The sequence below is a fragment of the Pezoporus occidentalis genome, unplaced genomic scaffold (assembly GCF_034315485.1).
Source record: "Pezoporus occidentalis ecotype Australia unplaced genomic scaffold, CSIRO_AGI_Poc_V1 ctg78, whole genome shotgun sequence".
Taxonomy (NCBI): domain Eukaryota; kingdom Metazoa; phylum Chordata; class Aves; order Psittaciformes; family Psittacidae; genus Pezoporus; species Pezoporus occidentalis.
In genome coordinates, this window is record NW_026916137.1 from 988,146 (window position 1) to 1,015,247 (window position 27,102).

General features: G+C 42.9%; 1 protein-coding gene across 1 annotated transcript in view; it reads right to left on the reverse strand.

Moving 5' to 3' along the window:
• Nucleotides 1–5,019: 5,019 nt before the first annotated feature.
• ISX (intestine specific homeobox) overlaps nt 5,020–27,102 on the reverse strand; it is a 29,123-nt gene continuing 7,040 nt past the window's right edge. Inside the window, exons 2-5 of the mRNA XM_062602615.1 lie at nt 25,400–25,642; nt 11,423–11,574; nt 7,246–7,362; nt 5,020–6,576 (exon numbers count right to left, since the gene is read on the reverse strand). Of these exons, the coding sequence (XP_062458599.1) occupies nt 6,340–6,576; nt 7,246–7,362; nt 11,423–11,574; nt 25,400–25,642 (749 nt within the window). The 3' untranslated portion in view covers nt 5,020–6,339. The remainder of the gene's footprint in view (nt 6,577–7,245; nt 7,363–11,422; nt 11,575–25,399; nt 25,643–27,102) is intronic.

The following is a 27,102-nucleotide window of genomic DNA, read 5'->3' on the forward strand; positions in this document are numbered from 1 at the left end:
TGAGTAGCAGATGAAATGGCTCTTTTCTGCTATTGGAAGTTTTCTAAACATTAAAAGCTTGACAAGGCCTGGGGTCGGTAAGCCTGTAAATAGCAGCATCTATCTTTAATTGAAGATGATGAAGGATTCAGTGAATTTCTGTCCTGTAAGCTCTACATCATCTGTGTGACAAAGACGAGGAACGCAAAGGCAAAGAATGCAACTATGAGAGTTTTGAAATGCAGAAGAAGGGGCAGCTTCTATGAATTCCTGGCACACAGTTTCTGGCTGGTAGTCTTTAATTCTATAACAGGCTGCAGATCATTCAGGTGGCCAACACATATTGCTTGATACGCTGGTCCCAGAAACTGTCACAGTGCCAATGCAAGCTACCCCATAAGGGGACATCCTCTCCTTGGACGCCTTTGAAAATGGCTGTCAGAGTAATGAATCATTTGCTACTTTGAAACACATATTTTTTGTTTTCTTTGAGCTTATTGGAAAAAAAATAAATATCTGTTTGGGTTTCCTTTTAAAGCATTTAATCTAAACCCCCTTTGTGGCTTTGACAGCAGGTTCACTTTGATCAAACTCAAGAGTCCTTTCAGAAGCTCTGAAGAGCTGGAATGAAAGGCATTTTCCCTTCCCATCCTCCTCATTCTGCTGGGCTTCAGGAGGTCAGGGGGTGAGTTTTTATTGCTAACCACTTGAAAATAAAATTAGTCTGTGCAGGTATCTTTGGATAGACACTGTAAATGGTGGATTTCAGCAAAAGCAAGAACATGTCATGGAAATGGAGTAAAAACTGGCTCAGGAACAGAGCAGGTTTTCATAAAGATTCAAGAAAGGGAGAAGTGCCACAAGAGGCATTCTTGAAATAATCATGCTTTCCTGGTTGGATAAAAGCCCCACTGAATTATTGCACTAACCAGTATTTTTTGAATTAAACCCTTATTTACACCCAGTCTTTTTGGTTGATCTCCCTGAGATACCCAGATGTGGGCTAGAAGTGATAGCATTTTCTCATAACACAAAAATGCATGAAGCTACCAAGGGGCAAAAAGGGAGCAGAACAAGGAAACAGAAGTAGACACTTTAGTGAAACCTAAGGCTAAGGGGTGACACGAGGTAACAGAGGAAAGACACAGTCACTTAGCAGAGTTAGATCAGAGCAGGAAAAGGACAGAGATCTTGGTCAACAAGCATGAAGAACCAGATTTTTGGCTGCTTTAAATAATAGCCTTTTTTGACCAAAGGTGTAGTGTGTACCTGTTTGGAGTTGCAGAGCAGGCAGCACCCTCTCTGCATGCTTGGTTTCTGACTGTGATCAGAGCATGTGGTAATCACAGGGGCAAATAAACAAATAAACAAAGTAAAAAAGAAGAAACTTTTAAAAGTAAGCAACCCTCCCCAAGCCCCAGCTCTCTTTTCTGGCCACCCCCAAAAACCAACAGCAGCAACAATAACACAAAAGCTTTCTAGAGGCCCCTGGGCTCTCTTACTGTCATACAGTTAAAAGCCAGCCCATCTGAAAATTCCAGTTAAGAGTAAAAAAGAACCCCAAAATGAGTTTTTGATCAGAAGAGCAACCATTGCACATGTGTTTTCTTGCTTGCCCACTGATGTACCTTTCAGTCTGATATGCAGCAAGTTTTCCATATTAAATTGTCTAAGTAAAAATCAGGTAGCCTCATCATCCATTTTTCATGTGTGGTCCTTTTCAAGCCCAGTTTTCCTTCTGTACAGTCATGCCCTCTTCCCTTTCAGTAGCACAGGGCCCCTTCTCCCTGGTAGCTGATACGTGGGCAAAGCTGGTCCCAACCCTGCCAACTTGTTGTGCTCCCCATCCCCTTCTCTCCAATGCATATTTACCACCCCTTCGGACTTTGTCCCAGTCTCCGCCCTCTTGATTGGCGCTAATTAACGTTGGTTCTCGAACCTTGGTCGTCCATCTAATTGTTTTCAATCCAATTGAGAATTTTGCCCTCAATATCTATGTCCCAGAGGGATTTACAAGGAAAGATTAAGGACGACAGATAGCTAGGTGAGCTAAAGAACAAGCTAAGGAAGTCTGAGGGCTCAGAGGTGTCTGTGGTGTGCAAACAGCATCAGCAGGATCATGTCTTCCTTGTACTGAAGAGGACTAATTGCCCTGAAATCGGTGTCCTGGCTTACTGAGGAAAGTCAGTGTAAAAATGGAAATCAAGGCTATAAGCTGGAAGGAGGAATTGTTCAGGTTACAAGGGGTTTTGTGGGGGATTGAAGGATGAAACTGTCACATGAATAATGGAAGCAAAATGTCATGGAGAGCTGTGACACTGCAGCGGGGTCTCCCCCGAGGGGGCTGTAAGCCCTGTCACTTGAGTCACTTGAAATCAGGTGAGGCAAAACCTCTAAGCATCTACCAGAAATAATGGCCCTTCATTTTTGCCGGGGACTAGGATAAGATGGGTCTCTCCTGTCACTCGTTTCTGAGATGCTATTAGGTTAATGTGACCTGAACCAGCAGACTGTGGCAACAACCTTCCAGGATGGCCATCAATGAAGAGCGCATAGCTCCACGTTGTCATCTCTCATTGCCAATGCCTTGGAGAATTGATTGTGATCTGCTGAGGGAACAAAATGTTATCACAACTGGATTTGAGCCCAAGCTCTATGCCAGGCCCTTTGGATAGAGATGACAGCCACACATTTTTGTTTGAGAAGTAGGATGTGTCTGTTGCGAGATGGTCAAAGTATTTCTGACTGGGACAAGGCTGGGACATATTCTGGGAGATCAGATGGACTGGCTCACTCTGAGACAGTACAGACAGACCCATACACCAGTGGTGAGAAATCTGATGATTGCTTTTTTTTCCACTCACATGCTCAGGGAATGCCACAAACTATTACTCTTAAGTTAGGATGAAACTACGACTGCATTGCTATATGCAGGTCTTGCTATTGTGTGACCAGCTTCCTTGAATGACTTGCGCTAGCAACCCTTTGGCAGGTTTAAGATACATTTATGCCCAAAGCAGTCCTATATGTGTGAAGGACAACGGAGTTTAGGGTGTCACAAAGACTGGTGTGCTCAACCTGGCATTTTCTGGAAACATCAAAGCAAAAAGAAGTGCAAAAAACAACAGTGCAAAAATAGCATCCTGAAAACCATCAAAACTGTGAAATAAGTGGACTTTCTTGCATGGAAGATAGGTAGAGGGTGCAGAGGGATGGTGTCGTGGTTTAAGCCCAGCCGTAACTCAGACCCATGCAGTCTCTCTCTCACTCCCCCCCTTCCTCCACCCCGCTCCCAGAGGGATGGGGAGGAGCATGGAAAGAATGTAACTCCCACTGGTTGAGATAAGAACAGTCCAGTAACTACGGTATAACACAAATCACTACTGCTACCACCAATAATAATAATGATAAGGGAAATAACAAGGGAAGAGAATACAGCCACTCACCACCTGCCAACCGATACCCAGCCTGACTGAGCAGTGATCCAGTCCTTCTGGGTAACTGCCCCCAGTTTATATAGTGGGCATGATGTGCTGTGGTATGGAATACCTCTTTGGCTAGTTTGGGTCAGATGTCCTGTCTCTGCTTCCTCCCAGCTTCCCCTCCTCCCTGGCAGAGCATGAAACTCAGAAAGGACTTGGTCAGACTAAACATTACTTAGCAACAACTAAGAACATTGGTGTTATCAGCGCTGTTCCCAGGCTGAAAGTCAAAACCACAGCACTGTACCAGCTGCTAAGAAGGAGAAAAATGACTGCTACTGCTGAACCCAGGACAGAGGGAAATCTGCCACTATTAGATGAGAGGGGATGAAAGCTGGAAGACTAGGAGGTGTTGGGTTTTAACAAGATACCAGTGCCAGAAACTGCCCCACTCTGTGTCCGTTTGTTCTGGTTGCATCCCAAAATAAAATAATGAAATTGGTGAAAAAGAAGTAATAATATGAATTATTATGGCATTTGAACAGCTGCATGTGGATGGAGATGCTACACATATCCGGAAAAATAGATTTTCAGTGGGAAATTCTGAAACTTCATAAATACACAAGAAAGCCCAAGCAAAATTGTTCTATGTCAAAACAAACTCCCCAAGTACTGAACTTGCTAGCAAAAAAGGAGTTCTAAGGCTTTGGTTTTTCAAAATGAAGTTGATGGAATTTGCTCATGACATGAAGCAGAGTTTCCAGATTCTGGTCAGGCATCATGGCCATGCAGTTATCAGACAGACACATCAAGAGGACAGAAAGTAAGCAATAACCCTAGAAAGCTGTTTGGTTTCTATTAAAAGACTGGTGAAATTAAACCACTCCATATACTGATGAAGAAAAACTGTTACATTATGATAATCCCAGAATCCTCCTCTATGCTACACAAATATTCCCACACAATGATAAATTGTCCCAGTGTGGGTGCTGGCTTGCAGCCCTTGTCTACTTGGGCTAAGAATCATGGCCCCTTAGCATTAGATGATTACAATGCCAGTGTTTATATTCCAGCTAATCATTGCACAGGGACAATTCACTCGCTGGAAACTGCACTAATGCACAGACTTCGTCTAACCCGGAAACCTTAGCATGAAGACTCTTACTTCTTTAAAGTGAGCCCAGGATTCTTAATCCAGGTGTGTGTGGCTGCAGTTCAGTCACCTAAAGTTGTATGAGGTGAGCACCATTGATAATCCCTGTTGACTTTAATCAATTAGGTGCTTAAATCCCTTTGTTGGAGCTGAAGTTTAGTCCTGTATCTAACTGGACTGCCCTTTAGTTGACATAAAATGATAGGGATGAAGAGGATAGAAAGATCCAAGCAGGGGTGGGAAAAGTCTTGTTTAATATCTGTAAGAGGAGGGACACAGTATATCTGACTTCTGCTGAATAGTTGTGGCCTGAAGAAATGAACCTGTATAGGGTAGGATTTATCTTTTCTTTCTTTTCCTTGAAACAGTCACCTACTGAATAGCATACGAGACTCCCAAACCTGAAGTACCAGCCAGACAAGAAAGCTATTGACTCACTGTGATCCACTATGTAACTAACAATTAGCAGCTAGAAGAAGGCTGAAGACCTGGCAGCTGCGGTCTGGCTGGAGGGATTTCTGAAGTAAGCAACCTATTCAGAGTCATTAACCTACCTGCACTCCCATGTGCACAGGGCAGCCTCCCCAGCAAGCCTTTGGGTCACGATTTGCACTGCTTTTGGACTCTGTCATGAATGGCCACCCTTACAAGTGGTATGTCTGGGAGGGAGACCACATTTTAATGGCTTTGCTCAGTAGCTTGCCCTATGTGTATGCAGTATGTGCTGTGACTGCAAGACAAAAGATTGTTCAACCCTTTAAACAATGCTTTTCAACAGTGCTTCTCATGAAAGTCAGTGCAGAAATTAGTGGTAGGATTGGACTCTGAATAAGCAGGAGGAAAAAAAGCACCATATGTTGGAAGGAGATTAATATTATGTAAATAATAACCCATAGAGTCATCTTGTAAGTGGGCAGGCTGATCTCATTATTGATGTACAATTAAACCGAACTGTGGGGTCAAACCATCCTATTATGTCTAGCAGATTAAGACTGTCTCTTTTCGTTATTGTTTCTGAGAGAGTTTTGGAGCTTTCTTAATTTGGGTCAAAAATGAGAGGCTTCCTAATAAGCATTTTAATTAACCAGCTGAAGAATTCTGTTGCCCCCAGAGACTCAAAGTACCAAATCCAGAGCTCAGCACTGCTACACCTCTCAGACTGTTGTATTTCAGCTCAAACTGTGCTCGTGCCCCTTTATTCAAGTCACCAACACAGCAAATCAAACCCACTTCCCTCACACATTGAATACTTTGGGGAAGAAAAGTATCTTCAAAGTCTGATTTTTGACCTAAGCATGCTCTTTGCTCTCCCCAGCACATGAGGACCAGCATATATGAGGAAAGCAGCATAAACCTGAGGAGGAAAGCCCCTTTGGCTGGACTGTGGCGCTATGCACACCTTGGCAGGCATCTTGCCTGCTTCAATCCACCAATGCAATTGGGTCATCCAGCATTGTCTCAGGGCTGAGTAAAACCCCAGTTCTTTTGCAGGGCTGCTCCATGCACCATTCCCTCAGGAAGAGGATATCATTTGAGTGGGTGGGTTTCTGCAGAGCATGCTGCTCCTCTAGCAGATGGGGAATTCCTTCTTGGTCCATGGTGGCTCTTGCCTGTGCTTGCTAGGCTTCTGTTGCTCATGGTGGCACTCCTGCAGCAAGCTGTCTTTGCACCACAGGCCACCCATCGTCCCAGCAGTCTTGTTCAAGGAGAGGAACTGCACACTCCCAGATTAGTCATGGGTGAGAAAAACATGCCCCAGACTTCCCCTGCTCTCCGTATTCTTCTCTATGTGGAACTGGTGCAGACACTGCTCCTTTCCAACTTGTGGGGTAGCGGCACACCGTAAGTGGGGAGGACATTGAAGAGCAAGTATGGTTTTGGGAAGGGCAGGAGCTCTAAGTGGTGGGGGACGAAGGAGAGCGTGCTGGGCAGCCAGGCAGTAGTCAGCTGCCCTTGCAGCGGTGAGTAGTACCCCACGGCAGGGATGGTAGCAGCGAGCTTTCTTGGCATCAAGCTTGGAGCCTTTCAAGAGTAAAAATGAAGTCTCAGGTGAATCAATGAAGACTTTTAGTTAAATACAATTTACAATCAGCCTTATCTGTTTCCCTGGTGCTCAGTAATTAAGAAGAAAAGTTTAAGAAGGATAGACTCCCTAAACCCAGTGGTGTGCTGTCACTCAAGTATCAAGGCAAAATACCCTTTTTCTAGCCATAGAAAAACTCCTGAGAGGGAAAGCGCATGTGCCAGCCTAAATCATATTAACTGTCCTGGACTTGCAAGGATGTAGGTCAGAGGCAAAAATTGCTGGTCAACTTAACAAGGCTGGACGTTGTAAAGAGACACTGCCTATAAGGAAACATGGCTTTGTCCCTGAAAAAGTCATATTACTTCCTTTTTAGGAAATTTCTGATGGTAAAGATATTTTCAATCAAAATATAATTTAGGGAGTGATTCAGAAGTAAAAGCGGAAGGACCATCCTGCAAGAGGCACCTCACATCATATTTACAAAACAATTAATTTAATGAAGAAATGTGTTATTTAACCATATTTGGCAGTATTTTTCTAAATCATATTTCCATGTTTGTCTTTTCCAGTCCTTCTTCACTGGTATACTCCCATGTGAAGAGATGACCTGGTGAATGATAGCTATCTCTCCCTTAGTGGCTTTTTATGTAGCCTCTGGTACTCACTGTGATACACGACTTGGGAGCAGGGATGAAATCAACTTCTGTCAGATGCTGAAGGCCACCAAAGTTGCCAAATTTTTCATGTTTCCTCCACTTGGCTCGCTGGTTCTGGAACCAGATCTGAATACAGGAAAGAAAGAACGGGTACAGAAATGAACAGGAGATGAAGGAGGAACCGCTCACATCCAACTAATTTTCCTATTCTCTAAGTGAATATCAAAAAAACATTAACCTCCAGCTCAGCAGAACCAGTGACTGAATCTAAAGGAAAACATCGGGCTTGACACAGCAGCTTTCACAGTTCACATGGGATGACATGGGGGATGTGGGATGACATCCTTTTTTCTCTTGCAACTCACAGAAGAGCTAAGATCTACCTATGAAAGAGCTAGGATCTACTGGAAAGACAGTGTCACAGGAAGGAGTATGCCTTACAGGGCTCTCCTGGGGAAGCAGATTCTTTTGCGGTCAAAGCTTTGCGGCAATCAAGGCAAATGGCATTCTGTTTTCCCTAGGAGGTGTGATTTGTCGCGTGACGTGGCTTTTTCGCCCTGTTCCCAATTCCCAAATGAATAGACTGGGAAAAGACACACTTAGATGTTTTGCTGGGCTGCAATAAAAATGTGTCGCCAGTGAAGATGTAGTAGCAGGGCTCTTTCTATATTTAACTAGTAACATTTTGAAGTTCACATAAGAGAACTAAGCGCAGACCCAAGGGGATCACTCAGCAGTCTGAGTGTGTTATCTGACATCTCTTTTTCACTTGAAAGCAGACAGCTAATTTTCTGAGGGGAAGTTTCTTTCATCTGACCAGTCTGGTTTCTGGTGCGGGTACACAAGTAGTGACTGTGCAGCCACCGTAATGCATCTTGCTGCATTGCTGTGAAAAGTTGAATCCCCCTTTCACTGTAGTTTCTAGCTGGCTTAGGAACTTGCTGCTTGGATGTGCTGCTGCAAGTGTTTCACACAAACACAAGGTGTTAGTGATCCGAACCAGATGCTACTGGATGTAAATATATATGTATTTCAAATCAAATAATGAGCAGCTCAATAATTTCTGCATCTGTTGCCCAGGAAGCAATGCGAATGTCAGGAGCCCTCTGCTATATTGCTGATAGTTAGCAGTATCTGAGGTTACTGAAAGGACAGTTTTGTTTATCTGGGTTTGCATGTGTTTGAGAACTGCTTAGTCTGTACAAACTGCTACATTCCCTTTCTACCATGCAGGAATTATATGGTGAAACAGCACCATAAAAATGGCTCCTCTTTAACAGCAACAAAGTGATTGAGGGCAGATGGGGGACTGAAGCCAAAATTCAACCTTTGAAGTGCTCCTTCCGAAGTCTGCACATGGGATAAAGTCCTCACTTCAGGATTTTTTTTTTAATTATTATTTTTTATTTCATAAAGGCAAAACAGTATTCACAGACCAAGTACCTCCTTTTTTTTGCCCATCCAGCTCTCCAATACTCTTACCCCTAAAATGGTTCTTTGTTTTCTTGTGTTTCAGGTCTATTAAATATCAACATTGATGACCCGAAGTGCTTCTCAAGCAACTTTTTGAGAACTACTGGAGGTAAGTCACCTAGATGTTTGGATTTAAAAATATCTGTCTGTAGCAGCTGCTGTTCAACATTGTCCTTATGGATAAGTGTTTCATCATCGTGTCATACTGTCCCCTTACCTGACATTTCCAAGGATAGAGCAGAAATTATGACTGAATATCTGTGCCATTTCTGCATTATCCCTGGCAGTCCCACAGTTTCTAGAAAGTAGCAGATCAATATAATTGTTGACTTGATTGTTTGTTTTTTTATTTTTAATGGACTTTTATTGAGTTTCTAACAATCCTTAATTTTCCTGACCAAAGCTTTGGCCTGTATCCTTCTGCTTTGCTTATTAATTTTTTATAATTTCTTTTTTCTAATATTTACTCATACAGCATTCTTCACTTTGTGTTGCATGTAGGCATGCACACATGCAGGAATATAATTCCATCTATCCACTTAAACTGTTTCACATCAATCATACCTTTGTTTCTTGATTGGAGGACAGAGGCTTTTTCACAGTTATGAAACGCTTCACTTGGTTACCCAATAGTTGCTCACTTGTTTTTTTTTGTTTCCAGTTAAATTATCTTTCTGAGGTGATTTGGCTTATTCTGCTTTTAAGTTTGTCCAAACTATTATTTCAAAGTACAAGAGCATGTACAAACTCTTTGCATGCTGTTTTGTTTATATGTGACAAATACAATCAATCAAAATTATAGAATCATAGAATCGTTAGGGTTGGAAAGGACCTTAAGATCATCTAGTTCCAACCCCCCTGCCATGGGCAGGGACACCTTACGCTAAACCATATCACCCAAGGCCTCATCCAACCTGGTCTTGAACATTGCCAGGGATGGAGCTTTCACAACCTCCCTGGCAACCCATTCCAGTGCCTCACCAGCCTTACAGTAAGGAACTTCATCCTTATGTCCAATCTAAACTTCCCCTGTTTAAGTTTTAACCCGTTACCCCTTGTCCTATCACTACAGTCTCTAATGAAGAATCCCTCCCCAGCATCCCTATAGGCCCCCTTCAGATACTGGAAGGCTGCTATGAGGTCTCCACGCAGCCTTCTCTTCTCCAGGCTGAACAGCCCCAACTTCCTCAGCCTGTCTTCATATGGGAGGTGCTCCAGTCCCCTGATCATCCTCGTGGCCCTTCTCTGGACTTGTTCCAACAGTTCCATGTCCTTTTTATGTTGAGGACACCAGAACTGCACACAATACTCCAGGTGAGGTCTCACAAGAGCAGAGTAGAGGGGCAGGATCACCTCCTTTGACCTGCTGGTCATGCTCCTTTTGATGCAGCCCAGGATACGGTTGCCTTTCTGGGCTGCGAGCACACACTGCTGGCCCATGTTCATTTTCTCATCAACCAATACCCCCAATTATAACAACTTGTAACTTGTGCTAAGATACTGCTTATTTTGAGTCCTGTAGCTGGTTTTCCCTTGATCTCTTGGTTGACCTTGATTCCCAAGATGAGGTCAAACACAGAATTTCCCATGTCATGTATAACACTGTAAATTGGGAATTCGCCATCTGCCGTTCATACATGAGGGGCTTTTTCTTCTTTTGTCTACATCTCAGGTTGATGTTTCCCATGATAACTCTTCTTTATTTTTCAGCCTACAGATTATAAATATTTTCTAAACAGAAGATTGCCCTGTTCTTTCATATGATTTGCTGTTCTGTTGGGAACACTGACTAGTAGCCCGGCTTGTGCTTTATACCATTGGAAATGCATTGTGGGTACAATGATACCGTTAATGGGCATATTATGGCTATGCTGTTCTAATTCTCCCTGTCACCTAACTATAAAGTAATGTCATCATGGTTAGTCAATAGTCCCAGACATGTCATAATCAATAAACTGCTTGGTGTTGAAATTTAATTGTTACAGTGGAATCTGTGCATGGAAGTACACTGATGATTCTAGCCTTATGGCAAGTACAGAAACTGACTCACGCAAAAATCATCACAACAGTGCCTGGTAAACAACACCAAATTCCAATACACAGTGGAATGTATATTTTAATGTAGCAGATTTCATATGCAGTAAACATTTGGGGTCAATTTTAAGCACAGTCAGCAAGACTACATTACAGCTGGGGGGAACTGAATTAGTTTTCATGCACTGAAATTACAGCCAGGGCATTTATAGCCTGTGATATCAAAACACAGAACATTAAGAAAGCATTTTCATTTGGGCAGTTATTTTTATTTTCTTGAAACCCTGTAGAAGATGGATGTGAATGACAGTTTGTACTGGATGTACATTAGTCTATAAAAGGTTGAAAAATGATTAATAATTATTTTCATAAATGGCCCTTCTGTCAGTACAGAGTCCAACAGGTTGCTCATAACCATCTGTAACTCCTATTTGCTATGCATTTAGTATGCTTAGAGCTCCTGTTAACCCTTTGATTAATCCCATTTGGTTAGTACCAGCTGAGTGACAAATACTTTTTTCCCTATTTGTAAAAGCAGAGCAGTGATACTGGCCTCTTCTGTAAGGTAACAGAGAGGTCACGTATTTCATTAGTGTTGTCAGCCAGGCATAAACTATTAAGAATGTACTCTGAATAAAGAATTGCTGCAGTGAGCATAGCCTTTTGGAGACACATGTACCTGAACTCTGGCTTCTGGGAGGTTTATCTTTGCTGCCAGTTGATTGCGAATATGGACATCTGGGTAGTGAGTCACTTGGAAAATCTTCTCCAGTTCCTGGAGCTGCTCGGCTGTGAATGTTGTCCGGATTCTCCGCTTGCCTTTCCTCTCAACTGTGTAAACAAGAATAGGTGTATTGCATTTTATAGGAAAGCGCCAGAGGCCCACAAGAAGATTCAGAAATCCAGCAATCTCTGTAAATTGCTATGCAGGTGGGATGGCACCTCCAGCACCTTCTAGAGATACGCTTACAAAAGGTGACTGTCTCCTGACCCAGCAGTGAATGTGAATGAATTACTTTGTCATTCAAGTCAAAGGAGCCCATTTGCAGTGCTAATTCCATGGATCCACTGCACGTAAAAGGCTAGAAACCCCTATGTATTTTAACCACACTAGCCCTGGATTTGTCATGAAATTCCATTAGTATTGGACCAACCTTTGAACCCTTTTTGTTCCTGTCACATGCACACATCTGTTGCTAATATGCAATCCTGTATTAACTGTTTGTGAAGAAACCCTTAATGTAAAGAGAATGGAAGAGTAGATACTGTATTTTGTCTTGGTGCTGTTCTCATGCCTGTAAGAAATCACCATCTTTCAGCTCATAAATTTTCCATTCCTATCTTTTCCCATCATGCTGGTCTGTCTTACTTTCCTCAAGCTGTGAGGTATTATTTTATTCCATTGTCACTCTACTCGTTTTGATGAATTTTCTCATCCTGCAATATCAAAGAGTACTCAAAATTCATGAATGCTGTAGAGAGAAGTCAACCATTCCAAACTGACTGATGTTTTTTTCCCATACCATTCCTCTGGCAGTTTTTAGGCATAGCCAGCATTTTCACTTCAGTGTGACAGTGTCATTAAAAATGTTACCTTACAAAGAAAATTCATGGTATGCTCCTCATTGCACTATTGTGGTGCAGGGACTTTCTAAACAAGCTTGTCCTTAAGAACTGCAAGGCCTTAAAAAACATGGAGCAGCCTACCAGGAACTTTGGCTGCTGTGAATTCCTAAGGGGACTCCCAGGCTGCTCTATTGCTTCACCTGCAGTAGTGGGACCACACTAAACACTTCCCTCAGAACTCCTACACATGTGCTCGTACACCAGAGTACGTTATTCAAATTATGAACTTAGTATGCCACATGGTGTAAATTTGAATATAGTCTAGGTTGCTCTGAAAGGATGCTTGAAGGCCTGATATCTTGCAAGGATGAGGAGAAAGGAGCAACAGAAGTGAGCTTTAAGGCAGATGATCTGCAGAACGTGGAGTTCCGCCTCATCCCAAAGCTGGAATCCTCTCTGATGCACAAATGGCACTGGAAGTATCTTCCAGCCGATGTTGAATGACCAGTGTAGAAAACTATCCCCTAAGTGTTGTGAGTCACAGGATTTTTTTCTGCTGAGGTTGGAAAACTGCAGCCTGATAGGAGCATAAAAATTCTAATATCACTTGTAACTATGATAAGCTTGCTACTCAACTACCTGAAGTAATTGGCAATGACACCACATTGCTTGAGAAAATTACCTTTTTGAATAACTGCTTTGGTTGTATATGGTCTCATGACAACTACCAATTCATACTATGTAACTAGATGCAATACACTTCCTAAAGGGAATGGTTAACCAGAGAAGATTACCTTAGTCCCTCAAAGAGACTTTGCTTTATGTGCCCCTTTTGCTCAACCATTGGCATAAACTTTTCCTTTCGGAGGCTAAAACGGTGAAAAAAGGTAACTAAATACCTTGGCCAATATAACCTGGGCACTGTGCCAATCAGAAAATGACATTTTTCGTTCTGTAATTGAAACCTCATTGTAACTCTGTTGAGACAGAAAATAAGGGATTAAAAAAATCTGTCCACTGACTTAGTACGAAGGTGCCTAGGACACAGTACCTGGGGACCAGTAAAGAGAATACATTCCATTGTATTTCATCTTCACTAAAACCTCTTGGGTACTTTGAAAGGAAATCAGACATGTAAGAATAACAGAGGAGCATCATTTATCATAAATAACTGTCAATACTCATGTATCCCAGAAGCAGCCTAATAAAGATGATGTCCAACACAGTTAAATCTGTATCATTAGACTTTTCACTGGGCTGTGAAGTACTACTCATTAGACTGCAGTGCTGGCTTCAGCCTCAAGAGAAAAATGTTATTTACATTGGATCTTGCTGGCACTACTGTGACAGACATCTGAAATGAGAAATAATTTTGTGCGTTTATGCTGAAGTTAGCAATGGGCACCCTCTCCTAAGAAGCCCTGATTACAAAGCTGCATCTACTTGAACCTTCCCCAAAAAAGGCTGTAAGGGGGATTTATTGCTATATAGATTAAAAGGCAAATATCAGTGTTGATAATATAAATCTCAGGGCACTATATGTCCCCTGTAAATATGAAAGAGCTAACAGTTCATAAAGGTGTGTCTTGTCAGGAAGACTTTCACCTCATACCTCTCTGGTGTGAGGCTGGCCTCCATATCGTTCTGGGAGATGCTGCGGAGAGGTAAGTTGGAGTACCAAACTTATATTTTGTCAAGCACATCATGTTCTGTGATATGATAATAAATCTCTCAGCTGTATGTGCATCATGACAACATATGGTATTTAGATTTCTCTAGCACACGGCATTTCATATAGCAGATCTTGACAGCAAGTGAAATTTGCCCCAACCTTGTCGTGGTCTCAGAAATTTGAGGCCTCCCTGAGATGTCCTTTATGTATCCCTGAACACTGAGCTGAGCTCCTGCTTCAATGCAAGATAGAAGAGTGGCTCCACAAACCTGGGAGAAGTTGCAGTCTACCTCCATCCCTTCAAGAGTGGAGCAAGAGATCCAAGCTCAGACTGTGATCACCTCCTTGTTCCTGTGGTCTCCACTGTACATAAACATCAGGGATTCTGGCAGGGTTCTTGTCCTTACAGGTTTTGTACACCCTGGCATTCTATTCAAGCAATCAGAAAGCTTTCACGAGAATGAGAACAAACCTGCCCAGCTCCTGGAAGATTTCTGAACCAGCAAAAAATCCCAATGCTCCTTTTAAAAAAAAGTATTAATGAACTGAAATACAATTTCATGACTAAGCAAATTAAGAACCAACTGTCTACATTTTAAAACCTAAGACGTCACATCAAATAATAAGTAAAAAAGGTAGATTTTAGTATTCCATCAGAATGTATCAGCCAACTGTATGAGCCCTCATTGTAGCAGACACCATACAAACAGCATTCTTTAGCTCTTGCCTGTAAGCACGTATGATGACAGCTATCGTCTCCTCTTCCTAATGGGGAATCAAAGCTAAGGCAAGACTTTTAGTGCCCAAACCAGAAACTACTACCTGAACTAGAAAGGAATGGTCTACTCTATTAGACCATGCTAGCTGGAGGACTTCTCCATAGAGAGTATGTTCATACACACCAGAGACAATTATGTCGCTATCTATCCTTGGTTACCACCATAAGAACTTGTGGGTGCTGGCAGGGCACTTGGTACAGAGCTTATTGGATTAATCAACCTAGATGATCTCAAGAAATCAGCTGCTACAAAGCAATGCAATACCATCTCCACAGGGCCAAGGTGTGGAACAAACTCAGTACTGAAGATCATGAATTTAGAAGGACTTACGAAGTCTACCCTACAATGAAAATACAAGAATGAGATAACAAAGTCTGTGCACAGCTAGCATAGGTTTGAGAAGAAACTTTTAGTTGAGCTGGAACATCTTATGGTACCTAGGAGGCAGATCTATTGCCTTGAACCCCACAGTATTTTAAACTCTGCTGGAGATGGGATGGGAAATTGATCTGTCAGATAATCGCTTACAGTATTCTGTCCCACCTGTAGCTAAGAAGTGTCCAGAACTAGAGAGCATAGCTTCAGAGAGAACAGGTTTGTGAGTTTCTGGTGTCTCATAACACCTTTTTTTTGGTATGAAAATGACGCAGATAACTTGGTGATGGGCAAAAGAAACTCCCTGTCAGTTCACTCTTACATCCTCCACATCTTTCCCTCTTGAAAGGTGAACTTTTTTACAGATGAGACTCTTATGTAAGGGAAAGGTCTACACAGTGCTCAGAAGTGTCAATCCTTCTGAAATCAGATTTTTCAAAGCTGAAACTCATCATATTAAACAAAATACAATAACATGACATCAGCTATGGGCCAGTAGAGACTGAAAGACAGGATTTGATTTCAACTGGAAATTAAATTAGATTGCTAACTCCTGTGAACTAATCAAGGCTTTTGACAGGAGGAAATCTAGAAAAGTGCATTTTTTTTCTGTCATTCTATTTTTGTTTATTATAAAACAACCCCTATAAAAATACAAAAAATCCGGGGCTATCCATTAACATTTTTTCTTGCAAGATAAAACTTTTTCTGACTGTAGTGTTGATACTTCTCTTTGCCTTTGGACCTTAGCTTAGAGATCCCATAGCAAACAACTGCATTCAGAATTACAGTCTAATAAAGAATGTGGGTGGAAGATATAAGGCTAGAAAGTGTTGGAAGTGTAACACTAGCTTTACAAACGTGGTTCTAGAGTCTCTGGGGAAATAAGATTCTGTCTGAGTTTCCTGAGCTATTTTCTATGTAAAAGCGGGGGATATTCAAGTGTGTTTTTATGCTCTCTTGAAAGTCACTTGCAGGTTAGCTGAAACCAAGCCTGAAAATATCAGGCAGCTAAATATGTCAGCATTTGCAGACACTTAGAGATACAGCTGTCTATACATTGCCTTGGCAATTGGAAAATTGGCATTGGAAGGACCAAGATTCTCTACAACAGTAAAGCAGTATAGATCCTTTAAATTCAGTCACAGGCTCCATTTGACCCTGCAGATCTGGCTTTATTACTAGGTCAGACTTGGAGCAAGTTGAAACGTCTGATCTTCATAGAAATACAGATTCTTCTTGAAGGTGCGTGGTGAAAGGATGAGATCAATGGGTAAAAATTGCAGCAAATAAAATTCTGGTTGCACAACAGGATGGTTTCCACCATGAAGGTGGCCTGACATGGGCCTGGAGAGTCTGAGAAGTCTCAGTCCTTGGAGATATTCTAAACTTGACTGGACAAAGATCTAAGTAACCTGATTTAAGCTGGCTGTGCTTCGAGCTGGGGTTGGGCAAGATGGTCTCCAGAGGTCCCTCCCAACTTACTTCATTATCTGATCTCTGACCTCCAAATATCCACATGGAATGAAGCCTTACCCCTCATCATTCCTTTCCGAATGAGTAAGGGAATTTAAGGCTCTGATACTATGCATAGCTCAAGGAGTCTTATTTGCAATTGCTTGTTTACACAGTTTTAGCTTAGTGTATTACAACTTATTTCCACTGCCTAGTATAACACAGTCACAAGATATTAGAGGTATGAACAAACCAGTACTGAAGACTACTGCTTGTACCTGAGTTTGCTAAGTAAAAGATGTGCAGCTGCAGCAATGCCATGCTTGGGCAAATTCATTCTGGACTATAGTCTATAGTTGGCATATAGCCTATGGTACACCTTGTACTTCTGTTTCTCAGCTGCTCAGTGTTCCTGAACCAGACAGATAAATGCTACTTCAGGGAGATCTTTGCAATTGCATCTCCCATTTGCGCTTAGCCCATTAGCAGTCTAAGACTACCATATCAAGACTACTTGGTCTCGTTATAAGGGTGCATACTTATCGCCTGTAGGGATAAGAAATTAAAAACCCAAGAGGAAGGCTGGAAGTCAGTGGTGGCACATATCTGCTTTGGAGTATGTAATGTAGGTAGATGAAAGATGGTGGGATCAGTTTATCTTGCTGCAATACTCTTTGTCATTTCTGGACAGATACCCTCTCATGGTATGCAATAACCAGATCCAAAGATTTTGCTGCTTCTTTGACAAGAAGAGAAAATGTAGTCACGTAAGCAAGAAAGTGGCTTTAGTTACATATTCTCAGAAATATATTTTTCTTTATGTCATAAAGTTGTATCATTTGTTTCTCAAAAAGAAACTCAAAAGCCCTGAAAAAGGGCTTCATTATACCTGTTTAAGTTCTATTTTTTTCTTTTTTAGACCCTTTAAAAGGTGTTTCTCTGTCTCTTTAATTCATCCAATCACACGTATGTGGGTTTCCCAGCCGATTCCTTCATGTGGCTTTTCTGAATGTTGCCTCTTGTGGTGACACCCTGCCACCAAGCCCATAGCAAAAAAAAACCCCAATTGCTATTCTATCAGAGTTATTACAGGGTGCTGATGGCATCAGGACAAAATGTGCTTGCCTGTGTACAGAGATGTGCCCATTGTAGTCCCTCTCCTAGTTAAGGAGGTGGCTTGTGGCTTTCAAAAGAGCTTGCACTGCAATATTGAAGTGGGAGTATGGCAGCATGGTAATCTTTATTAAAGTGGCTTTTCTGCCTTTGTTAGGAAGGACTAGCATAGCCAGTGATACTGATCCTAATTGGATAGGTACAATGTGCTCTGGATAGAGCCTCCTGCTAGCAAAATGCAGCGTTTAGGATCCAGCTGCTGGCTATTTAGGCACTGCCAAAGATAAGACAGAGCAGCACAACTTGAACTTGCAAAGGCATGACTTCTTACCTTCAATCCACAACTCTTTGATGGAGAGTTGCTTCCACCCTGGCACTAAGTTAAGTGCCTAATCACCCTGCAGCATGGCTGGAATGCAGACAGGTACAGACTTTAGGTGGAATGAGCAGGGATTCTAAAAATATCAGGCTAATGGTGACCACGTGAGCTTCTCAGTCTGATTGTCAGAATAGATGCTATGTATGAAACCATTCACTTGGAAGTTGGTGGTGGAGGATGGTGCTCGCCATCAGCTTGAGCCCCTGGTGAGTTTAACCCTTCCCATCTGCCTGCAAGATTACGACAGTGTCTACAAATGCTGCTGCCCTGAAATGGTGCTGTGTGTAACTCTGGCACAGCCAGCAGTCAGTGATGTATCTGGAGGAAGAAGCATGCAGGCCATGGTATGAGGGACCCCAACTGACAGGAGTGTGTGTTCAAATCTGTACTTAGGCTAAATGACCTGCATCTTCATGAACTTCTTCAGATCCAAATGGATTTGGGGTAGGTATATATGTAGTTTCTCCATTCAGCTGAATATCAAGCTTGAAATGTACTTTCTGTGAAGGTTCAGCAGTTGTCAAACTTCACCTTAGAAGCAGTGCCCAGCCTCATCTGATAATGGTTCTCACTGGGTTCCCCACTACTCTCCCCACACTGTTTGATCAATTGCCTTTGTTAGAAAACAGTCATCTGCCCATGGAGAAAGCCGAGCTTATTGCAGGCTGCAGGCAGCCTGTTTTCGACTGTTCTTCGTGGTTATTTGTACCTGCAAACCTCTAGACATCAATCAGACATGCTTGTTTACATCCCTGCCTCAGAGTCTGCACTCCCTAGTTTCCCATTTCAGCATAAAACACTTGCTAATACAGTAGGTAAAGGCTTGCCCTCAATTTCAAAGAACAGTAATTAAAAGTACTAAATCCTGGGGATGTAATGAAAAATTCTCAGACAAATCTCAGGAGTGGTGCATCCCAGCAAAGAGAAAGTCAGGCAAAGATGCCAGGAGGCCGGCATGGATGAACCACAAGCTCCCAGAGAAATTCCAACACAAAAAGAAAACCTACAGAGGGTAGAAGCAGGGAGAGGATTACAGAGAAATTGCCTAAACAGCCAGGGATCAGGTTCAGAAACCTAAAGTCCTGGTAAAAATAAATCTGGTCAGGGACATCAAGAGCAACAAGGAAAGCTTCTATAGGTATGTCAATGGTGAAAGGAAGACTGGAAAAATGTGATCCTTCTCTGGAAGGAAACAGGAGACCTGGTTACCTGGGATATGGAGAAGGCTGAGATATTCAGGAACATTTTTGTCTCAGTCTTCACTGACAAGTGCTCCAGCCACACTGCCCAAGTTGCAGAAGGCAAAGGCAGGGACTGGGAGAATGAAGAATCACCCACTGTCAGAGGAGATCAGGACCATCTAAGGAACCTGAAGGTGCACAAGTCCCTGTGACCTCCTGAGATGCGTCTGCAGGTCCTGAGGGAACTGGTGGATGAAGTGGATTAGCCACTATCCATAATATTTGAGATGCTGTGGCAATCTGGTGAAGTTCCCACTGACTGGAACAAGGGAAACATAACCCCTCTTTTTAAAAAGGGAAAAAAAGGAAGACCCAGGGAACTACAGGCCAGACAGTGTCACCTCAATGCCTGTCAAGTTCATGGAGCAAATCCTCCAGGAAATTATGCTGGAGTGCATGGAAAATAAGGAGGTGATTGGTGACAGCTAGCATGGCTTCACAATCACGTCTGACAAATTTGGTGGCCTTCCATGATGGGGTTACAGCATTGGTGTATGTGAGTTAGGACAATCCCAAGCACAGATAGAGGCTGGGCAGAGAATGCATTAAGAGCAGCCCTGAGGAGAAGGACTTGGGGGCATTGACTGATGAGAATCTCAACATGAGCCACTTCAGTGTGTGCTTGAGCCCAGAGACCAGCCATATCCTGGGCTCCATCAAGAGGAGCGTGACCAGCAGGTTGAGGGAGATTTTGCCCCTCTGCTCCACTCTGGTGTGACCTGGTAACTGCAGTAATGCATCCAGCTCGGACCCCCAACATAAGAAGGAAGTGGACCTGCTGGAGTGAGTCCAGAGGAGGTCCATGAAGATGATCAAAGGGCTGGAGCACCTCTCCTATGGAGACAGACTGACAGAGTTGGACTTGCTCAGCCTGGAGAAGAGAAGGCTCCAGGGAGTCCTTATTGAACCCTTTCAATACCTAAAGGGGCCTACAAGAAAGCTGGAGAGGACATGTAGTGGCAGGACAAGGTGGAATGGCTTCAAGCTGAAAGAGGGTAGATTTATATTGGCTATTAGGATGAAATTCTTCACTATGATGGTGATGAGGTGCTGGCACAGATTGCCCAGAGAAGCTGTGGCTGCTCCATCCCTGGCAGTGTTCAAGGCCAGGTTTGACAGGGCTCGGAGCAACCTGGTCTAGTGGAAGGTGTCCATGCTTTCCACTAGAAGGGGTGGCAGGAGGTTGGAACTGGATGAGCTTTAAGGTCCCTTCCAATGCAAACCATTCAATGATTCTATGATACTAATTTAGGAGAAGTTAAATAAGTACTCGTAAGACCTTTGAAATAAGCTTATCAAGGTGTGCAATTAGCTTTACAAATGGTCACATTACACAGATTTGACTAGCAGGAACAAATTAATCTCTGGGTCCTGTGTAATATACCCTTTGGATCCAGAGTTCCTGGGAAAGCAGAGGCTGATAGAGGAAAGCATTGAATGCTAACACTTGCTCTAAGTAAAAAAAAAACCAAACAAATACAAAACAACCCAAACCCACAAATCCACAAAGAAACAATACAAGCAGTATTTATTATAGTCCCCCCAACTGCTGACAGCTTTGCTTTCTTCAGTGCTCACTTGTATCAGTGAGACTTCTATGTGAACAGAATCTGAAGGGTGGGAGTAAAGGATTCAGGTGTCATGACTTTCTTTTAATATCCAGGGTGTGATTATAAACAGTCAGTCTTCAAAGAAGGAGAAAAGCAAAGAACCAGCCTTCAACAGTGCCTCAGGTAAACGCACCAAAACAAGGTCAATGGTCTGCTGCATTTCTAAATGTATATAGGAATACTGCACTTCAGAGACACATGGCTGCAGGGTCTATTCATGCTGATAAACAGAAGACTTCTAAGACAGCTAATGGTAGCCAAATTATATATATAGGCATGTATTTTTTCCTTCTGCTTTTCCTTTTCATTTAGAATTGCTTCCTTTTGTTCTGCAGGATAATGGGATGCTTAAGCCCTTTCTTGCAGTCCCTTTGGCATGTTCTGGACAGCTGATATTTATCTGGGATTGTGATTACACAGTGCTTCATAGTCTCTTGGCTGCTTTATAAATGCATTAAGATAAGTCAGCATATTGGGGAAAAGACTGTTCTGCAAGAGATAAACCATGCTGTTTCACAGGGGTACATGGATTTAACCATATTGTCCACAAGTGAACAGTACAAATTAATTTATGGAGTTAAAGAGAACATTAACAGTAAGCTAAAGATGCATGCAACTGACATCAGTACAGAGGGGACATGACTGACTTACACTGGAAGTTCTCCAGAACTGAGATCATCTCTAAATTTCCCATTGTCTTTATAATTGCCACCAGAATTTGTCAGTATGCTTTGGGATCAAAGATACTATCATAATAATAAAATAATTTGATTAATAAAAAGATCCCTGGGCTTCCAGTCAGCAATGTGCAGAGGATATCTGCTATGGAAATATTTGGGTGACATTGACTCATTATGGCATCCTCCTCTACAGTGAATAAAGAAGACATGAGCTGAAGGAAACAACATATTCCAGTTTTTCCGATGACCTGAAAACCTCAATTTCTGCTGGAATTAGGAGTCAGCTCCATTTATTGAAGCCTGTTCTACCTTGTACTTGAATTATTTCTCAGAGAAGAAATCTAACAAGACTGGGCGTCTGCCAGTGTCTTAAGGTGATGCTGCTATCTGTCTGGCTTCTCCAAGGCATGGGCTGCTCCCTTGCTGGAATAAAGGACTGCATCTATTGCCTATGTGCAGTGCTGGGCACACTCATTTGGATGTAAATAGTTACAGCACACACACATGGATGTATGCAACCAGACCCAGCATGTGTAGAACACATTGCAAAAGAATTGCCCATAAGGATGTGAACTAGGCTGGGATTTTGTACGTGGCAGTCTCCAGCAGGTCACACAGACATGGGGGCAGGTAATCCTCCCAGGCTCCAGCGCTTGGCTGTCAAGTCTCAGGGGTGTCATGTAGGGTAGAGAGAAGGAATTAAATGGAAAGTGGGAGCTCACAGCTTGGGATGTGTTGTTGTGATGCTGACTGACAGCCCCAAGAGCTTGTCCTCCTTGTTCGTGAGTTTTGAAGACCCTAGCAATGATGCTTGTACACAGCAAACCAGCAGCAATTAATCATTTCACAGGGAGCTGGCCCAAGCACAGCCTGTACCCAGCTCCAAAGTAAAGGCGTCTCTCAGAGTGGTCTCCTAAACCAGATTTTATAAGCACTGCTCCCAGGAATGAGTTTTTCTGAACAGGTTCTGCTGTTTATCATGCAGAAGGCTACAGGTGAGAGCACCCAACATTCAGAACAAAGGCTTCAAAATTCAAATGGGAGCTTAACAAAACTAAATGTCACTGTCAGCATGTCTCCTGCATGTGAGGGCTTTTATCTTTCTTTTGCTTATGATGCAGCCTCTAAGTTCGAAGTGCAAGAGGCATTGCTTCCTGTAAATGGTTTGTGATAAGGGCATAAATCTGTTAAGTTTAGAAGACACTGCATTTCTAAACCACTTTGCCACAGAAGGCATTTTTTTGGGAGAAAAAAATTTTTAGGAACACTACAGAGTTACAGAGTTTGCTGGAAATACCCTCCAAATTCACACTCACAACACAGTTGGGGTGCTCTTGCTATCTCAGACTACCTGCCCATGAAGGACATAATGTAACAGCCTCCTCCCCATCTTTCTCTTCCTATCCAAGAAAGCACTATACAAACCCCAGTTCTCCTGCCACCTAGGTGATTTCATAGCCCTTTTGATTTCTTCTGCTCCCTGACAGCTGTACAGAAGTGTGTTCTTAGCCAGAGCCTAGTGCCCTTCCTCACAAATTATGCAGGTATTTTATAGAGATAGAGGTGGGCTATGAGAAAGAGGGAAGGGAATGCCCAGCCAAGGACTTCTGGTGTCTTTCACATCAGAAAGTTCTCCTGGTGCAGAGGGTTGGTGCCATTGCCCTGGCCACTTGTTGGCATCCTCAATGCAGATGTGAGGGAGGTCCTGGGGACACCTCCATGGCACATGCTATGGGCATTTGGCACTGCCCTTGTGCCTTGTTAGATGACCGATAATCAGACTATAGTTACCATGCCGAGAGTGTGTCTGAAGCGCCACAGAGTTGATAGGCATTGAAACGGAAGTTAATTTGCTATCAGCACAAAATGTAAGGATTAGAGACTGTTTTCAAGGGTGGTGCAGTCTATCTCTCCTGCAGGGAATGCTACTGACCTTGTCTGGCAAAGATGACTCATGCCACAGCCAGAGGCAGGAGAAAAAGAGCCACTAGCTCTTCTTCCCCAATGTAAAGTAGAGAAAGGAGGCTGAAGCTTATGATGCTGGAAAGGATTTTAAGCCCAGGCCTCCAGCTCTCTGCTAAGAATGACACAGTGCATGAATGGGATATGAAACATCACTGTGCACTGCAGGGAAAATGCCAACCCAGTGCTTCAGGATCTTCCTCCCTCCTTGAGCCAGTTTCTATCAAAGGCTCAGCAACTGCAGGAACCATTAGCCTAGAAAATGGCAGATCATTAAACCTCTGCTTGGTTTCAAAACCCCACTGCCACCAGGGAACAGAGGGATTTTGTTTAAAATGTTTTTAAAATATGTTTCCATGGAAAGGACCTGCTCAGATTGGCTTGGCTTTGTGCAGATAATTACATCCTCTCCAGCCTGCTTTGCTGATGAGGCTGGTACCAACCACTGTGCTGGTCAATGAGGCTAAGTGCTGAGTCGGGATAGCTGCCACCCTCCTCTATCACCCTGGGAAAGCCACCAGCCAGCTCCGGTGTGATCCCTGTGGCTGGGGACTCCCTCCTGCATGAAATATACTCCTTTTTAGTACTCATGGGCAACTCCAAATGCCAGATACTTACAGCCCTAGCTGGTCTGTGAGGAACTTGATTTTGTCCTGATGCCATCAGCTGCATGCAGCTTACAGGTCAGAGATAGGCTAAAATATCCAGTTATCTTACAAGACTTCTGTCTGTGTCAAGACAGATGCTGTCTCATGCAGGAGAAGGAGGTGACAGCAGCTCATCACAAGACTCGTATATACCATAGCAGCAGCAGCAGGAACAAGGCTTTTCTTTCAAATGTATTTCACAGAGAGAAATGTTTCCTTTGTCACCTTGCAGAGTATGGGCTGAGGAAGATGTGTGAATCTCAGTGAAGCCAGCTGAACAAGTGCATCTGTGGTCACATGAGCTCCATTAGGAGTCTTCCATGGCCTTAATTGGAATTGTCTTTTTTTTCTTTCTTTCAGAAAGGAGTGAATAATAACAGACTATGAAGGAAACACCTTATTGCTGCTACTGAGTTGTTTTCTCAGTTAGTATGATAATCTGTATTAACCTTTCCTAAAACCCAAAGAACTTAAAGCACTTTTTGCCACAAGCTCCAAATAAACTGCAGTCTGTCTGTTAGGAACTTGTCTTGTCCAGGTACGATGCACCCTGCTTCGTTTAAAGCCTCTGTGCAACATATTGGAAAAACATATTTGTATTGCCCTTTTCTTTGGTTAAGAGATATACTGCTCTTCACCAGTGCTCACAACTAATGAAATTACCAGACCTGCCAACATAGCCAGGCTTGAAAATTGTGCCTGGCCCATCCTGCATGCCAGACCTACTGCACATGGACAGTTTGCCTGTGTGCATGCTGATGACCTCATCACCTGCACAGTGGGTCCAAGGTGTATGGAACACATGGAGCTGATTTGTCATGTTCAGTAGCCTTGTTCCCCATGTTGTGCAATGCCTATTTGTCAGGAAATGGGCGTTGCTCAACCCGGGAAGAGACGCTGCTGAACATGGTAACTGTAGATTGCCACCCCAATTAGAAGGGCAATAGCCACCCCAAGCAGTCCCTATCACTAAAATTGGTAGGGTTGGCAGGCCAGATCTAGATCTTTAGCTCAAAGGGTGAGTCTCCATGTTTTCGACGGCAGCACTGAAGAATCATCCCTGTGACTCAGCCATATTTGTGACATCTGTTACTAGGTATTGCCATGTACATCACTGTAAGATAGCATTTGTGGTTTTGGGTACTCTGGGAAAAAGTTTGGATGTAGAAGCACTCACCATGAAGTGGATGGTCCACAGGAAAATCACATATCTGATCTTCCTCTTCCTCGTGTTTTCTTTTGCCTTCCAGGTGTTGATGTCGTGCATCCTCACCCAGGAGGGAAGCTGGGCTGTCAGTAGGTCTTCTGCAGTGAGCTGCCTGCATATTTTTTGCCCTGGCTATGTGCGTAGTACACATGGCAGGGAAAAGCATTTTGGCTGAATATAAGTCACAGTCTAACTGACTCCTGCTGCTGGGATCTGTGAAGGACATAGCACAAAATAGCTTTGAATAAACCAGCCATTGTTCAGTGCATCTTCTAGTTTGTGTGAAAAAATAGAAGCATGGATGTGTGCTAAATACTTTAGCATTCAAACCTGATAATATTTAAAATGGCCTTGATCATTCTGTACTGTGCATCAATGCCAAGATGAACCCATGCTGCAGAAGCATGATCCTGGTGAATTTGACCCCAAAATCCAGCCTGTTCTCTGCTTCCTTCCACCTTAAAACTTTCAATGGTCCTTGTGGAATATTTTCAGGAAGGGACTGTAGAAGTAAGGAGGCACACCCAATGTCAAGAAAGCTCAGCTGCCGTGTTGGTACCCAAATCAGTGGCTGCCTTTTCTAACAACTCGGAAGTGCAGTAGATGTGGAGTGTTTTGAAAATCTGTCAGCAAGATCACTATGGAATTTGCTATATGTCAAATGCTTTTAAAAATTGTTCCTTTCTTAAATGTCCCTGTAAGTACATCTACCCTACAGGAAAATGAGCCAGAATAAGCTAAAGGTCATTGTCTTCCCTGATTTAGGTCCATTTGTTCTTTCTTCTACATCTGGGCTGCCTGCCTCTCAGATTTAGGCATTGGATAATTCTAAAAGCAGCCTTTGCCCATGATGTCAACATTATCCATCTGCCTTTGTGACAGGTGACACTGGCGATATCTAGGAAAGCACTGACAGCCAACTCATCTTCATGAAATCCCCTGCATGCTCTTGGACAGGACAAACATAAGAGAAGTGCATATTGGCCCATTTTCAGGAAGTGCAGCCATATGGTTACCTTAGATTTGAACATGGGCACTACAAACAGTCACCGTGGGAGCTGAAGGTAACCTCAGTAGCAGCCAGTGGTGACATGTGCTAGGATTCCTGTCACTGACTGGTGATGAAATTGATCACAGAAGCCATAATCTTTCTTCTGCCTCATTACAAACACTGTCAGCTCTGTGTGTACAGGGGTACTGCAAATATCTTTCAGATTAATTTTCTGCTCTTGTAGACGTAGAGAGTCCTTACTCTTCTTTAAGAGTAAGTGGAGCTTAAAAAGACATACACTGAAGTATAACATGCTGGGAAGCTTCACTGTTCAGGCTGGGGTCTGTTGGTGGCTGTTAGTATCCCAAGAGAGGATGCTAGACCAAATACTCCCACTCACTTACCTCCTCTCTTCTACACTAAAGCCTCACCAAAATCCCTGGTTCATAGTGCTTTATGTGCTGCCCCTGATAGATGCAATCAAGGCTTGACTCTTCAGAGACAAGATAACTGGGTGTGTGCTGTTTTAATGGCAAACCTAGAATTTGATCTAGTTTTCCTCCATGCCTGGATTTCTTTGCTGGGAAAGGCAGAAGAAGAGGCAGCACATAAACATAATGGACTCATTAGGCTCCATGTTTAACGTAACACTGAAGTGAATGTGGCAGCACAGGTTTGGCTG